General features: G+C 54.4%; 2 protein-coding genes across 2 annotated transcripts; one reads left to right on the forward strand and one right to left on the reverse strand.

Moving 5' to 3' along the window:
• Positions 1-688: 688 nt before the first annotated feature.
• On the reverse strand, positions 689-10196 carry LOC34622897 (DEAD-box ATP-dependent RNA helicase 21). Its single transcript, XM_026336716.1, has 22 exons — positions 9557-10196; positions 9123-9199; positions 8340-8465; positions 8101-8176; positions 7658-7818; positions 7408-7493; positions 7171-7275; positions 6719-6787; positions 6320-6437; positions 6091-6192; positions 5706-5783; positions 5239-5332; positions 4812-4923; positions 4435-4554; positions 4090-4190; positions 3476-3579; positions 2941-3029; positions 2534-2648; positions 2169-2266; positions 1707-1770; positions 1265-1388; positions 689-888 (listed from the first exon to the last, which is right to left on the reverse strand). Exons 1-22 carry the CDS (start codon positions 10194-10196, stop codon positions 689-691), a joined length of 2859 nt encoding a protein of 952 aa, XP_026192501.1.
• A 228-nt stretch (positions 10197-10424) lies between these two features.
• LOC34622896 (protein SEY1 homolog) lies at positions 10425-11736 on the forward strand. Its single transcript, XM_026336717.1, has 3 exons — positions 10425-10518; positions 11138-11246; positions 11436-11736. Exons 1-3 carry the CDS (start codon positions 10425-10427, stop codon positions 11734-11736), a joined length of 504 nt encoding a protein of 167 aa, XP_026192502.1.
• Positions 11737-15621: the final 3885 nt, after the last annotated feature.

Genomic DNA, 15621 nt, shown 5'->3' on the forward strand with positions numbered 1-15621 from the left:
GCCTTTCGGTTTATCAAGAGCTTGCATTTGTTCACCAAGCACATCGTTGTTTGTAGGGCGGGGCCCTCGTTTGCCGATAAACCTCTACCTGCACATCTACATGGTCATTCTTACAATCAGTGCATGCACTGTGCAGGCATCTGCGAATACAATCTGTGATGCGTTCCCATAGGAATGCAAAGAAAGCCACAAATGTCAGTCGACCACAACACAAGGTCCCCTCCAAAAGTGATACATCTCTCTTTTAGCCGAAGTACAGGGAAAGATCTCGCCTCCCTACAGCAGCAGTCCCCTCAAGCCCAGCACATCGGCGAAAAACTCCGTTCTACCCTCCTCTATATGGCACCCTTGGTGGCTCTATAAGTTCGAAAAAAGAGCCTCTGCTGCCCGCTGCACATAGCACTGCTCTTGTTATTGGGCGTGCGTGCGTGCGCGTGCCCGAAAGTATCTCGTCATGTGTGAACACAAAGATGGGAGTGTACGTACGTAGGGAGATAAGGGCTGCAGATTTACTGTGTAAGACAATTTGAAATTTTAATGAAGGTCCAAGCTACGAATATTTGGGCACAAAAGCACGTAGATTGAGAGCAAGGGTCGGCAAGTACAGTACGCATGACCCCGGGCCCATCACGCCCCCAGAAAATGCTGTTTCCCATCTATATGGACGGAAACAGCACGTGTGCCTCTTCTAGTAAAAGTGCATTGGCTTCGGAGGCACTGAGTCTTTGTTGCCTCCTTTAACTTTGCTTGCCGGGTGGTTCTGCAATTCAAGAGGCACTTGGCAGTTGGCGCTGCGCATGACTTTCACCAAGTCAAAGTAGATACCCGAGTCTTCTTCGGTTAGGAAGGAGATTGCAAGACCCTTCTTACCAGCGCGCCCCGTACGCCCTGAATTCGCATCACGAGCACCAGTAGACAATAATGCAGCATAAAGTATCGCTGGAAGGGCTAATTTCACACGCATGAAAACCGAAACACTTTGAGAGCCTTTGGCGCACTCCTTTGGCGAGCGCTAAAGAGAACCACAAATGCTTTTTCATGGTGTGTGTATGTGTGTATGTATGTATGCATATATGTATGTGTAAGTATCTGCCTCCCGACTACTCTTGATCTATCACCCAGAAACTGCCTATATATTATTTTTACTGAATCTACGTGCTTGTTGAAACGTCCACAAATCCTCAGTCCTGTCCATGGATTCATAGTGTGACAAGCTTCGAAATCACTGAGGGTCTAGGGGCTTAGAGATTCGGCGTTGACTGACCAATGCGATGCAGGTACTGCTCAATTTCCTTCGGCATGTCGAAGTTGACGACAAGCCTAACGCCCTCCACGTCGATACCACGCCCGGCCACATCTGTTGCAACCAGCACGTCGTACGAGCCTTCCTGCGAACGCAGATATTCAGGGATGCCGCGTAGGCGGGTAGGAGCATTCAGCAGCGAACATGCCCTAATCAGCAACGAGTAAACAAGGAGGAAAGCTGCCAAGACGCGCAGGGAGAGCTATAAGCACGAATGCTCCACGCAACATGCGACAGAAGCCAGAAGGGGGGTAAACAGCGCGACAAGATGAATATCAACTCAACGCTGAAATGGCCGACAAAACAAGAGGCACTGTCACGGATAGCCAAGGAGGTTTCAGTGGCGGGTGGCAGAAATAGCACAAGGCTATACTATCTAGAGAGAAGTAGAGAAAAGCCTTGCCTTGAAGAAGCTGAGCGCCGCTTCACGGTTTTCTTGTGCCTTCCCTCCATGGAGGGCGATAGTGCTGCAGGAAGGAGAGTTGAAAGCCACAGGGGATGCTGTGTGTCACTCTTCAGCTACACCCCGGTGCGTAACAGTAGGAGAGAAACGCGGCCAAGTGCCAGTGTCCTCCTCATATTCACAGAGACAGACGAAACGAGCGGCAGAAGCGTTAGTGCGCCGCACAGAAAGAAAGCAGAAAACACCAGACGGGGGGGGGGGCACGTATTGGTGAGCTTAAATCATTGAGAGATTTTGGCAGACAGAGACGCCATCGGTGCAAAAAGATGACGCTTGATACAGCAACTTGAGGAAGTCGGCAGAAAGCAAGCAGCCTACACACGAGACTGCTTCAGCAAAAGACTTTCAGGAGAGGTTCTGTTTGCGTGTGTGTGTGTGTGCAGACAGGCGTATGTAGCAGACCTGAATCCTAGCTTGCTAAGCGCCTTGGCCAGTGCATCCGCTGATTTCTTTTGGTTCACAAAGACCATCACAGGAGGCTCACTCTCCTCTAGCAGCTCCTGAATGCACAAAAGGCGGACACACGTGCAGCCGCGGCTGCCGACAAAAAAGCGTGGAAAATTGAGTTCTCCAGCTTTAAGGAGAGGTGCTGATGCTGATGCTGCTAAGGACGAGAGAAGAACCAAAAAACAAGGCGAAGCAGTGAGCAAGGACGAGGCTAAGATGGTATAAGGAAAAAGGCACGGTACAGAAAGAGAGAGGCATGAGGACGGCGAGCAGGAGGTCGCTAGGGGGGATGCATTCAGGTGGAGACTATAAATAGGCACCTGCAGACGCTGCTTCTTGCGAGCCTCCGAGATGAACTCGACGCGTTGCTCGATAGCCCGCTTTCCCGCTCCCGGATCGCCGATTGAAATGTACGAAGGAGCACGTAAATACTTCCTGCAGCGGCACTCGAGGCAGCAGAGGCAGTCGTATACAGAGTTTTAAGGCAGATGCAAGTGGAGTGACACCGAAGGGCTGGCATCGATGAAAGGAACACACGCCACCAACAACGGGTGGATGCGGCAGGCAGGGGGACACAGAAAAAGGGAAGAGACAGGAGGAACAGCAGCGCCGAGGAGGTGCACGAAGGCATAGGGTGTATAGCGGCGGGGGATGCTGCGAGAGACGATCAGGATAGGCATGAAGACAGGGGCATGCCAAAGGGAGACAGTGAGCGAGAGACTCGGACCTGGCTAGCCGTTCGAGTGCAGGAGGCATCGTGGCACTAAACATTTGAGTTAGCCGATAAAGGCGATGCCCAGCTTTGGCTTGCAACTCCTGCGCATGCAGCAAGCGCAGATGCCGCAGGCAGCTGCTGCTGGTAAGAGAGGAGGAAGGCGCGCAAACGATCCGGAGCTTCAAGAACCGCAGGTGTCACGACACTGCAGTACATCCGTGAAGGGGAGGATGCACAGGCTGGAGCGGGGAGGATTTATCAGCGAAAAACGCAGACAGGCCGCATCAGTAGAGTGTCCTTCCCACAGGGGGCAAGCAGGAACCCAGAGAAAGAAAGAAAGAGGGAGCGCAGGAGAAAGCAAGCGGTGGGGGTGGCGTGGCGATTTTAGACATCCAATGCGCACAAGGCCTCTGACAATGGAGGCGACAAGAAAGACACAAAGGAAGAAGGCGAAAGAGGAATTCGAGAAGGGCAGCAGCTCCTGTGTGGAGGGAGGTGCCAATGAGAAACTGCCAGAGAGCAGCGATTTCTCACTTCCAGCATGTACCTGTTGGAGTGCGAGAGCCTCATCCTGGCTTTTCAGATTCGTGGTTGGGATTGCATCGAGAATTGCATTGACAACCTCCTCAAATCCCAAATCAATCATGCGGTCTGCACAAAAGCAGGAACACAGCTAGCATTCGGTACGCTTATCCATTCTCTTGAGGACCCCGCCTAGTCTTCGGCAATACGGCAAGATTCGCTGCAACCTTCTGTAGCTCACGCAGAGTGGTGTAGTGCAGGGTTGCTTTGTGTTTGCGTGTGTGTTTGGCTGTGTTTGAGTGTGTTTTTGTATATGTGTGTACATGTGTATATTTGTGTACATGTGTATATGCGTGTGCATGTGCATGTGTGTGTGCATGTGTATATTTGTGTGCATGTGTATATGTGTGTATACGTGTATATTTGTGTACATGTGTACATGTGTGTGCAGGTGTATATGTGTGTACTTGTGTACATGTGTGTACATGTATGTACATGTGTGTACGAGTGTGTATGTTTGTATGTATGTGTGTAAGCGTGTGTATTCCTCTGCATGCGCAGCAGCCACCACGTCTGCAGGATGCTGCGCTGCGCCTCCCTGGATGGATAAAATGGGAAAAAGAGGTGCTTTCGGCTAACCTGCCTCATCGAGGACGACATAGTTGCACTGGTTAAGGACCGTGTACGCTCGCTCAAGACAGTCCCGGACACGACCAGGAGTTCCAATAACAATTTCCACACTGAATGAAACACCAGCGCATGCAATAGATACAGATGAACTCTACACCCGCAAGCCGATATGCGGCTCACCGATACGTTTGCGAATCAGCACAGACAGAGAACACAGAAGGTGGCCAGAAAAATGCAAGCAGCAGACGGCTCCCGTAGAAAAAGCAGAACCGCATCATCAACGTGCTCCGAGCAAAATGCCCCCCGAAGGACCATCCCAATATCTCAACAGCACTTTGTGTTTCAAGTGCTAACCCTTGTCTCAGGAGAAAAGCCTGATTCTCTGCGCTGCGACCTCCAACAACTGCCACAGACCGGCAGCTGCAAAAGGAAGCAAACTTTTGTGTTTCCTCCTCTATTTGTAGCGCCAGCTCCCTACGCAAGGACACAGGAACGCAATGTCGGAACGTTCGCTACCCCCTTCGACTCCCCCGGAAGAGTAGGGTAGCCTGGATAGGTCCTAGCCCTCCCGAGCAGCCACCAGTAGAGTCGACTTACACACCGCAGCGCAGCAAAAGGCAGACGAACAAGTGCCTCTTCGAGAGCGGTGCCTACCCGGCTAGGAGCCACGCAGATTGCATCAGCAGCCGCAACAGCAGCATCTAAAATTAATGATTTCCCACTCAAAGTACCTGGAAGGGGCGAGAATGAGGGCATATGGGCCGTCCTGCGAGGTCTCCTCAGTGAGGGACGGTAGCTGCTTGACGTATGTTAGCATCGGCAGCACGAAGGCTGCGGTCTTTCCTAAAAACCAATAGTACATAAGCACACACACACAAGCATATACACAAACATGCATATACACGCATACACACATGCATATACACGCATACACACATGCACATACACGCATACACACACGCATATACACGCATACACACATGCATATACACGCATACACACATGCACATACACGCATACACAAATGTGGCAAGCGAAAGCGAACTTTGAGGGCACTGGCGATGATCAGGCGCAGACGTCAGGCCGCCCCTGGGTACCCCATTGGGGACCATAGACACTCCATGCAGCAAAAGCAACAGCAGCAAAACTGGAACGTGCCTGATCCTGTCTCTGCAATGCCAATCAGGTCCCTCATTTCAAGGGCAATCGGAATAGCCTGCATTTGAATGGGCGTGGGTCGCTCGTAATTTGCCTGTGTAGAAACGAAATCCACAGAAATGCACGAGAGAGAGAGAGAAATAGAGACAGCCAGAGAGACACAGATAGACACAGATACAGACAGACAGCCAGAGAGACACAGATACAGACAGCCAGAACGCCGTTGAGTCTGTTTTTTCTCCATGAAGAACTGTGTAATTTGCGTCTCCCGATAGGAGCGGCTGTGCGTCTAGGGGGGGAGCCTCTGCAATGAGGTCTTTAGGATCTCTTAGCACCCCGCTTTCCCTGTCTAGGCAATTTTCCTCTTTTCCCCGTGGAGTCCACGCGCATCGATGGCAAGGGCAAGTATGCATATTTAGACACCAATGCACTGCGAAATCGCATCCTAGGAGCACCGACCGACGCACCTGCTTGACTGCCTCAATTAATTCCCATGGCAACTCGGCCTCAGCCCACGTGCGGATAGGCGGCGGTACGCGTCCTCCCTGGAGAAGGGAGGAACCAAAAGGGGTCGCAAAAAAGGAAGAAAAAAGACGAAGAGTGAGAACAGAAAACTCACGCAGGGAGGGCGTTGTGGAAACAGGAAAGATGCAAGACGAGTATGAGGAGCTTCAACAAAGGCTCAACGAAACACCGCGAACAGGAGAAAAACACATGCGGTCGCACACATACACTTGAAGATGCCCCTAGACAGCCTCCTCCTCCTCGGCTTTCTTCGCCCCCCCTACCTCCCCGTTCTCCCCCTCCTCCAAGGCCCTCAAAAAGTGCGCAATGCCACACTGTTTAAGATACCTTCAAATAGATCTCAAAATCTTCTCTGAAGATGCGCCAATCACGCTCTGTCATCTCTTCGCGCTTCTTCGTTGACCAGTGCCCTTCCAGCTCGGGCTCTTCCTGTGAGCCACAGACACCGCGGCATGCCAATCCACAGAATCGGAAATTCGTTCATGCTGTTGGTGTCTCTGAGGCTGTGTGGGCACGCTGCAGCACCCAGACTAAGAGAGAGACCGCGAATGCTCACCTCCAAGTCCATGGCTTTCTTCTTCTCGCTTGCCTTTGCAGCCTCTGCTGCAGCTGTTGCTGCAGCTGCCGCCTCTTCTGCTCCACGCTCTCTCTGCTTCAGCTCGTATTCTTGCCGTCTGCAATGCGAGCAACAACGCAGCCATCGACAGGCCGTGAACGAGAGGACATGAGGTCACGAGCTAGTAGACATGACAGGCAGGTACCAGGAGAAGAAACATATATATATATATATATATATATATATATATATATATATATATATACGCACACAGACATACATACACAGACATACATACACACACACACACACACACACACACACACACACACACACACACCCTCCGCCCGCGGTAGCTATCCCAGCACCGGCATGCATAGCAAGAGATCAGGCCCTTACCGCTTGACAAGTTCATCGTAAAAGTTGTTGGCCTTCCGCTGCTCACGAATATCCATACCCGCCCTGAATCTGAAAACATCTCGCACAGCACTTGCAGACGAAGTCTCCGCCAAATCCCGGAATGCAGGAGCACCTTTTGAACCAACAAAAATGACTCCGTCGCACAGGCATACTGTGTGTATGTGTATGTGTGTTTGTGTATGTGTGTATGTATTTGTGTATGTATTTGCGTATGTGTATGTGTTTGTGTATGTGTATGTGTGTGTATGTGTACATGTGTGTATTTGTGTATGTGTGTATTTGTGTGTCTGTGAATGTGTATGTGCAATAGTATGTATTATGTGCAATAGTATGTATGGATGGATGGATTTGTGTTGCTCTAGGTTTAAAGGTGCTCCGTCTAAACCAGAGCCTTCAATTCTGAGCTATAGGGCCTTCAAATTCACACCTACCCTCTTCCAAAGAGCAGCTGAGGCTCAAGTCTGTTCTGGTATAAAGGGTTGTTGTCGCCGCGCATCGTGTCTTCGCTTGCATCCCATTCAAAGTTGAATATGTTTCTGCAGACTCCACACACTCCGAGTACTTACGTGAGTTTCTTTGACTCCGCCTTTTGAGCGCCTATGCCCGAAGCCTTTCCCAGCCTCCCCTCCCCTTGCAGCCTTCGTTGCCGAAACTTGAGGTGCACTCACCTGAACTTTTCGGAAGGTTTTTGGATCTTTTTCTTTTCCTTCTTCATGCCCAAATAGTGCATGCGAATCTGCTCGAGCTCCTTCTCCTGCGTCAACCCCACGCGCAAAAACTGAGTTTTCCTCTGCCCCTCCTTCACATTCCACGCATGTCGGTTACGCTCTAGAGCACCCCCGCCACGCAGGTGCACGTGTCCACATGCCCTCGATGCCAATCGCAGAGCTTCCATAGGCATGCTGCTTCACATACTACACGCTTAACCTTAAACCCCAGGCCTGCCTGCTGCTTGGCACGAAGCTCCTGCTCTGGAAGGTTCAGCAACTTTAGATCTGCAAGCACGCTGGCCTCCTTGCTTTTTTGAGGTTGCCTTTCCTGCTCTCGCTGCTGCCGCAGCTGCTCTTCCCTCAGCCTTCCTGCGCACGGCAAAACACTCACAACCAACACCATCCACTCGGGGTGTAAAGAAGCTGCCACATTCCCGGCAGTCCACCGGAGCGACAGCACTCTCTCAGTCACTTACGCTGCACGTCAACACGCGCAAGCGCAGCTGCAACAGCAGCACAGTCCCGATAGAAAGACGCAGCAGCCGCACACACGCCACGGATTTTGAAAGGGCCCAGGCACGCCAGCAGACAGCCCACGCGGCAAGCCAAGCAGCAGCTGCCGCTGCACAACGATTACAATTGGAAGCCTACTGTCCTGTTCCTCCTTCACGCGCTCCATCTCCCGCTTCTTCTGTCTCTCCCGTCGCTCCCTCTCTCGCTCTATTTCCTGCGAGAGCAGCAGCACGCGCAACACACACAGCGGCAGCTCCGACAAAAAGTCTCAAGCCACGGCATTAAGACTCGCAGCAGCAACCCGCCAGCGCCAGACGGAGGGGCAGCAACACTGGGGGCATCCATCGGCTTTGCAAGGCAGTGTAAGTATTATGCACTTCTCTCTGAAGGAACTCCCTGCGCTTGTTCAGCATCTCCCTTTCCCTCCGCTTGAGCTGCTCCGCCTCGGCTTGCTGCTGCTGCTGCTGCCGCGCCTCTCGCTCCTTCTTCGACACAAACGCAATCTGTAAAGGTCCACAAGCGGCACACGCAGCAACACCCGTCCCCGGCGACAGCGCAGCTTAACACAGGTGGACAGAGGATGTCAAACGGCGGAAAAGGCACGCGAAACAGGCTTTGTCTGTGATTGCGACCTGCAGATTTCTAAACGTAAAACGCCAACAAGGGGAGGACGACAGCAGGGTAAAGGCTGTAAAAGCCCTTTTGAGGCTGAAAAGCGACTCCCAGACGCGCCGAAAGGAGCAGTCCACACATAGTCGGCAGAAGGACGGCGTCGCAAGAACAAACAACAGGCAAAGTTTGTAAGCGCAGCGTTCGGGAAAACGGACAGATAGCGAGAAGCCCCTTGTCCAGACCGACGCACACAGACACAAACAGCCACCCACAGTTGCACTGGCAGCCGAATTCGACGGAAGGGAGCAAGGTGATGAACTGCGCATGCACCTCCACGCAAACAGAGGATGCATGCAAGCGGGAAGCTCGAAGGGTAAGGCAGACTTCGACCTGACCCCCCCTTTAAAAATTCCGTGCATGCGGCCAGCAGCCATGAGGCATCGTGAAAGAGGGGAAGAAGCGGCTGCAGCCTATGCTGCAGCGAGAACGAACAAGGCTACTGCGCGTGCTGTCTAGGGGTGTCTGACGTGTATCAGCAGCATGCTTACCCTCTTTGGCTCCTCCGCTTCCTTGCGCTTCCTCTCTACTTCTTCTATGGAATACACCTCGCGCTGTGATGGACGGTCTGCCAACAGCAAGTAAGAAGAGAGCTTGCGTGCCTCACCCTGATTTGCGGTGCTGCTACGTTTGCTGCTGTCTTCCTTCGAGCTGTGCGGCCCATTGGCGTCGATATTTCCGCGTGTCATGCTGTTATTTGCGCTGCTGCTGCTGCTGTTGCTGCTATTGCTGCTGCTATTGCCTCCTGCAGAGTGAAGGCTTGAACCGTCTGCAGGTTGCGCTGTAGCAGACGCTGGTAACATGGCATCGACTTTGCCGTTGATGCTATTGCTGCTACTGCTACTAGTGCTGCTACTGCTACTAGTGCTGCTGCTGCTGCAGTTGTTGTTGTTGCTACTACTACTGCTTTTGCTGCTGCTATTGCTGCTGCCGCTCTTTGCAGTTTCTGGATGGCTGTGATCGACTCGTGCGTTGGGGTTCCTGCTATTGCCTTCCATGAATCTGTTGCCGTCTCTGTTGCTGGCATGCCTTTCGTGGCTGGATTCACCCTGTCGCTCCCTTGCACCCTCCTTGCCGCCGCTGCTGTTCTCCCGGTAAACTTGAGAGGGCCCGGTAGTTTTGTTGCTGTTGCTACTACTACTACTGCTGCTGCTGCTACTGCTACCGCTAATCCTGCTGCTGCTGCTGCTACTGTTAATCCTGCTGCTGCCGCAGTCCTCCCCTCCATCTCTGCTGTCCTTCCTGTTTCTGTTGCTCGCAGCCGGACGCAAGGAAGCAGCACGAATTTCAGTCTGTAGACGCTTTGGAGGGCCGCCTAAAGCATTCAGAGGCTCCCGCTTGAGGGGGGTCCCTGTGGTTGCTGCTTCCTGCTGCTTGCTCTTATTTGTACTTGCATCCGCGCTGCTGCCCGCAAGGCCCTGCTTGACACCATGATTATCCTCCCGAACACTCGTTGTAGCCTTTGGATCTGCAGAGGATGTGGCTGCTAACTCTGTAGCTGGCACGGCATCTGCAGCAGGGGGGGCTGCAGGTGTCGCTGCAGATGCCCCCTGCGCCTCAGTCATCGTGGGGGTTGCGTTGGAAGAGGAGTGCATCCAGAGAGCGCCTGCTAGCAAGGAAAGGGGCAAAAGGTGCCGTAGCCGCTGATATCCATGAGCACTTGCTACTGCCGTGGCTCTGCCGGCTTGTGTAGCGCTGCCGCGTACGGCAGAGAGGAGGGGCAGTTCGGGACTTGATAATGTAGGAAGACGCTTTGAAAAGGAGTGTTTGAGCACTTTTAAACGAAGTGAACGATGTATGCAGGGAGATATAAACGGTCACATACGTCACGGCTGCTCCTCGGGGCTTCCTTAGGTCCGTGCATGCAGCATGCGCCAGCAGCAGCAGGCAGCGGAAGAACATGATCTCCCTCGGTGCGCTAAAAATCAAGATTGAAATCCAGCTGTATTTCTGCTGGCATGGCAGGGCGTTGTAGCGCGCTGCTCCATTGGTTACAGCGGAAGCGGTCTGCGAGCAACCGCGGGTATCTTCGTCCGTTCCTGTGTGTCTAGGGGGGAGCACCAAGAAAACAGGAGCTGAGGGAAAGATGAGCTTTCTCCTTGAACAGCTAACTTGTTGCAGAACACTGCGGATCGCGCTCGCGAGCAGCTGCTGAACCCTACGCGCATCCACCTGAAGGGCCGAGTTGAGCCCCCCCTTTGCTGCGGCCTAGGCAGCAGAACTGACGCGTTCATCTGTGTGTGTCATCAGCTTCAAAGAAAGCAGGCAGGGGCAGCGGCATCCGAAAGCGAATCACTAGGCACCAACGCAACCCGTATCAGCTGCAGCAGGATCAGCTGCACAAGCGTTCTGCAGGCACTGATTTGCTGCAAGACGTGCGCGGTGAGCTGTCTTGCCCTCATGAGCTGAGGGTACACCAGGATGTCGAAGCAGGGTCGCCGCAAGGGTGGCCGTCAGCGGGATGCAGAATACGACAGCAGCGACAGCAGCGTGGGGCCCTCAGGAGGCCCTGCCGCTACTGCAGCTTCATCGAGTGGCGCTGGCAGGAAGTGGAAGCGCCGAGAAGGTGCAGATTTGAGTCTTATTGTTGTACAGGAGGACGTGGAGGCGTCGAGGTAACCTGCACCCTTGACCCCGAGGGCTGGTGGGCCTCACAGAAAAGGGGATTTGGCAAATACTTTTACAAGAAGCAAGCTCCTATTTCCTGTCGCATTTTCGCACCCCATGAAGCCCATGCTGTGTTTTCGCTTGTCTGTGGTGGGTAACTTCCTTCCTTTCCTGCTGCGGCTGCGCTGCATACGCAGGGTCGGTGCTGCCTCGTGGGCTGCTGCTTACGCCGGTCCTTCTTCCCAGCTCCCTCGGTGCCTCTGTTGCTGCTGCGGCATGCCAGGGCGTTTCAGGTGCACTGCATGCTTCAAGAAGCGCAGCACCAACACCAGCAACAGTGGTGGAGGACGTATGGGAACGGCTGGAGGGGCTGCTACAGCGCAAGCAGCAACTTCATCAGGGGGGCCCACGGGAAAGTACTTGTGCAGCGCAGAGTGTTTATCGCTGCACCGAGCAGCGGACTGTACGCCACGCCATATGCTCAACTGGCTCGGCTAGTTGTTGCTGTTACGGCACTGCTGCTCCCCAACCCGTGGCTACGGCCAGTGCTGCTGTAGACGACCGGTGGACACAGATGAGCACGATGTCTGGAAGGAAGAGAGAGCCGGGGGGGCACCGACTAGCGGCTCTCCTCGGGTAGGGCAGCTGCACATTATTCCCCGTTTCACCGGATGGAAGTTCCCGTGGCTAGTAGTAGAGGTGGTGCTACTACGATCGCGTGTCATTTTTTGCAGTAGGGATACACTGCAGAGATGCGGTTTTTTTTTAGAGGCGCGTTCTTGTGCAGAGCAGACACGGGTCACAGGGCGGCAACAATAGGCCTGTGTAACATTTGCGAAAGCGGCTGCCAGACTCTTTTCTTGCTGCTAGTCAAGAACACAATAGGTGCTACCCCCAGCAGGAGAACGTAGCAAACCTAAAGGCGCGGCCCCAGAGAGCGCTGTAGTATAGGCATAACACACGCAGCGTCCGGTGGGCAGAGAAAACGCACAATAGAACTGACGCGAGCGCGCACGCATGCATGCAACTCACGTCCCTGCATTACAGGAGGACGCAGGAACCGCCTTACCGTTGAGCGAGGGCCTCCCAACGTCAAGGTGTACAGCGGAAACATGGGACGCTGCTGTTGCCGTGTTGCTGGCTTTTGCAGCCAGCAGCAGCCGCCGCGATGGCATTGACTGACAGCTTAGCAAAAGCGCTTCCCCTACAGCTGCGGTTGTGTTGTGTGTTATACCGTCGCCTCTGCTACATTGTTTGTTCACAGTGCGCCTGCGGCACAAGGCCGTTTCCCGCAGGAGGATTTGTACTTTCCTCAGCAGTCTCGTGCATCAGCTGAGGCCCTTGCCGCTATCTCCGGCTGCGCTGCACCCAAGGGCGCGTATGACTCACGTGTTGCAGCAGCAGGGGCGACTATCAGCTCCGCTACTACAGCGGCAATAACACTTGACTCGATGCTACTGTCCCTCTAAGCCAAACGTTCATGCGGTTTGCTGGTGGACGCCCTACGGAGGGGTGGGAGCACACATATGGCCAACAAAGGAACATGTAGAAGACAAGAAAAAACATGCAACACTGCATGATACTGTTGTAGCTTCTAAGAAACGCAGCAGGATAGTTGCTTCTGACCCTACGTACCCTGCCCTAGATACACTGCTGCTGCTTTTCCCAAACCGCCCCTTCCCCTCCCCACCCATACCCGCTTCTTCTCAGCAACACTCTTCAAATATGCAGGTGCCCCCACAATTTTAGTGCCAAACTAAGGGAGCGATAGCTTCCCCTGCTGCAATGGCTCGCTCCCGATCAAACGGCAGGAGACGGGCTGATGGACAGACTCCTCCGGCGTTCATACGCTAGGCTACCACAAGCAGCAGCAGCAGCCTCTGCGTCTGCTGCTGCAACAACTGCCTCTTCTTCGGCTGCAGCGGCGGCAGCCTCTCGCGCTGCAGCGTCCTCCGCAGCCGCAACAGCAGCCGCAGCGGCGGCTGCCTCTCGCCTTTGACGATTTTCGTCGGCGGACACCTCAGTAGCAGCAGCAGAAACGCGACCTGTCAGCAGTGCCTCAGCTCCTGCCCCTGCTATCACTAGCGCTGACTGCCCTCCCCTGCCATGTCGCTCCGCATGTGCGCATTCGGCATCGCGAGCTTCGCCCCTTTGTGCCCTCCTCTCAAGTGAGCATTGACGATCTGAACGCTCACGGGAAATGCTGCGGCTGATACTGCGATACCGGTCGAGACTGGAGGGATTTCTCCTTTGAAAGCCGTCCGTCTGCTTGCTACCCTCACGCCACCCTCCGCCTGATACCCTCCAGCGAGCTCCCTCTCCGTGACGTTCGCACGGCGATCGGCTTCCATAGGCTGCTGCCCGCCCCCTAATAATATATGCATTACGGCTGTTGCTGCTGGCACTCACTTCATAGAATCTCCCGCTGCTGCCCCTCCCTGCTGTGCGACAGTCAACAAGATCGCTGTCTCTTAGAGCGCGAGACTTGCTGTTAGATGCAGCATAACCGCTCCGACCGTCTGCATTGGGCCTGCGGCTAGCATTCAAACCTCCTGCACTGTCCCTGACACTGTCGCCTCCGTACTTGTTGATGCTTTCTACTCGGCGTGCAGGGCTGCACTTACGCTCAGGATATCTGCTAACGTGGCTTCTGCCTTCAGGATATCTGCTAACGTGGCTGCTGCCTTCAGGATATCTGCCTACGTTGCTCCTGCCTTCAGGATATCTGCTGCTGCGGACTTGAGCATATCGACTAACGCTGCTGCTGCCTTCAGGATATCTGCTAAAGTTGCTCCTGCCTTCAGCATATCTGCCTACGTTGCTGCTGCCTTCAACATATCTGCCTGCGTTGCTGCTGCCTACAGCATATCTGCCTACGTTGCTCCTGCCTACAGCATATCTGCCTACGTTGCTGCTGCCTCCAGGATATCTGCTGCTACCTCCAGGATATCTGCTGGTGGGTTCAGGATACCTGCTGCTGCGCATGGTGTGGTCAAATGGGTGCATGATTCTGCTGCTGTTGCTGTTGCAAGGTGCAGAACTGCTGCTCCCGTTGTAGTGCGTGTCTCTGTGCCAGTTGCTGCTCCGGCTGCTGCCCTCTTCTGCGTGTTTGCTGCTCGGACTCTTACTTCTGGCTACCTGTAATCCGCTGCAGCCGCTGTTGCTTGAGGTCTTGCTCTTGTCGTTGCACGAGGGAGACATACGATTGCCCCTCCCTGTGCATTTTCTGCCGCCTTCTGGCGAAGGATTCCTTCTGCTGTAGGTGCTTGGGCTGTTTCGTGGAAAGCCGCTGCCACCTCTGCTTTCCGGTAGACGTGGCTTGCCGCTGCTTGCATTGCTTGCGCTGCGAGTGCTGTCACGAGCCTGTGAGCAGTAAGTATTTCTGCTTCGAGCAGGTGTCATGCTGAGGCGATCCTCCACGCCCTCCGGAGCTGCAGCGCGTTGCATCTCTCGGCTGGAGTGCGCTGCGTCCCTTCTATGGCTGCTGCCACGTCTGCGGCTTACGCTGCGGCTCCTGCATTGGCGATGATAGCAGTAGCTAGCGATGCTTCTGCTGATGCTCCTGCTAACACTGCGGCTAAGGCTTCTGTCTGCGCCGGCGGGTAGCCATCGAGTGCCGTCCAGCCTTCGCTGCTGCTGCGTAGAGTTACTCTTGCTCCTCCTGGAAGGGAAGACTCCTTTCGCCCCTGCCCGAGCAGTGCTTGCAGCCTGCTCGAGTGTGGACGGTGTGATTGCAGCTGCTCGTGCAGCACTGGCAGGAACCCTTTCCGCTAACTCCGCCCTCTCCCGCAGGCTCCTCTGCGACGGCCCTGTAAAAGAAGGACTCAATCCGCTGCTGCCCGTGTAGATCGGTGCATCCGAGTCGCTGCTGCTCTCGATAATGCATGCGTCTGCTGCAGCATCTCTGCTGCTGCTGCTTCTGCTGCTCCTGCTGCTGACACGAACGATCTCCCCAGGTCCTGGTCGCGCTTGCATGCGCAGCTGCCTAGACCTCGTCGGCTGCGCAGAAGCAGCAGCAGCAGCAGCAGCAGCAGCACCACCACCACCACCACCACCACCAGCAGTGCCCTCCTGTCTGCGCTTCTTGGAAGGCCCCACCTTTTCTTGAGAGCGGCTCTGCTTCTCCAGCCGACGCAGCCGCTGCTCCAGCCGCTGCTGCCGCAGCTGCAGCCTTTCCCGCATCGCTTCTCGGTGCGTTTCCTTCCTCAGAGCGTCATAGTTCAGCTTAAAGGCACACCGCACGCAAACGCGGCAAATCACCAACGCCTGCAGCACATGGACAGGCTCCACAGCGCACAGAGCGGCATCGGTAGGAGGCGTTGCCAGAGGGTAGGGCAGCCTCGTGTGCCTTCAACCCCCGCTACGCGAACAGCAGCACCAGCA

This window comes from Cyclospora cayetanensis, unplaced genomic scaffold, assembly GCF_002999335.1.
Source record: "Cyclospora cayetanensis isolate NF1_C8 unplaced genomic scaffold, CcayRef3 CcayRef3_contig_143, whole genome shotgun sequence".
Classification (NCBI taxonomy): Eukaryota; Apicomplexa; class Conoidasida; order Eucoccidiorida; family Eimeriidae; genus Cyclospora; species Cyclospora cayetanensis.

Coding starts and splice junctions, on each gene's coding strand:
- LOC34622897 (XM_026336716.1), bottom strand. CDS start 10,196: ATGACTGAGGCGCAGGGGGCATCTGCAGCGACACCTGCAGCCCCCCCT. Junction 7,819..8,100: donor CGTGAAGGAGGAACAGGACA/GTAGGCTTCCAA, acceptor TGCCGTGCGCAG/GAAGGCTGAGGGAAGAGCAG. Junction 3,030..3,475: donor AGGCTCTCGCACTCCAACAG/GTACATGCTGGA, acceptor CTGCATGCGCAG/GAGTTGCAAGCCAAAGCTGG.
- LOC34622896 (XM_026336717.1), top strand. CDS start 10,425: ATGTATGCAGGGAGATATAAACGGTCACATACGTCACGGCTGCTCCTC. Junction 10,519..11,137: donor GCATGCGCCAGCAGCAGCAG/GCAGCGGAAGAA, acceptor GGCCCTCAGGAG/GCCCTGCCGCTACTGCAGCT. Junction 11,247..11,435: donor GAGGACGTGGAGGCGTCGAG/GTAACCTGCACC, acceptor CTGCATACGCAG/GGTCGGTGCTGCCTCGTGGG.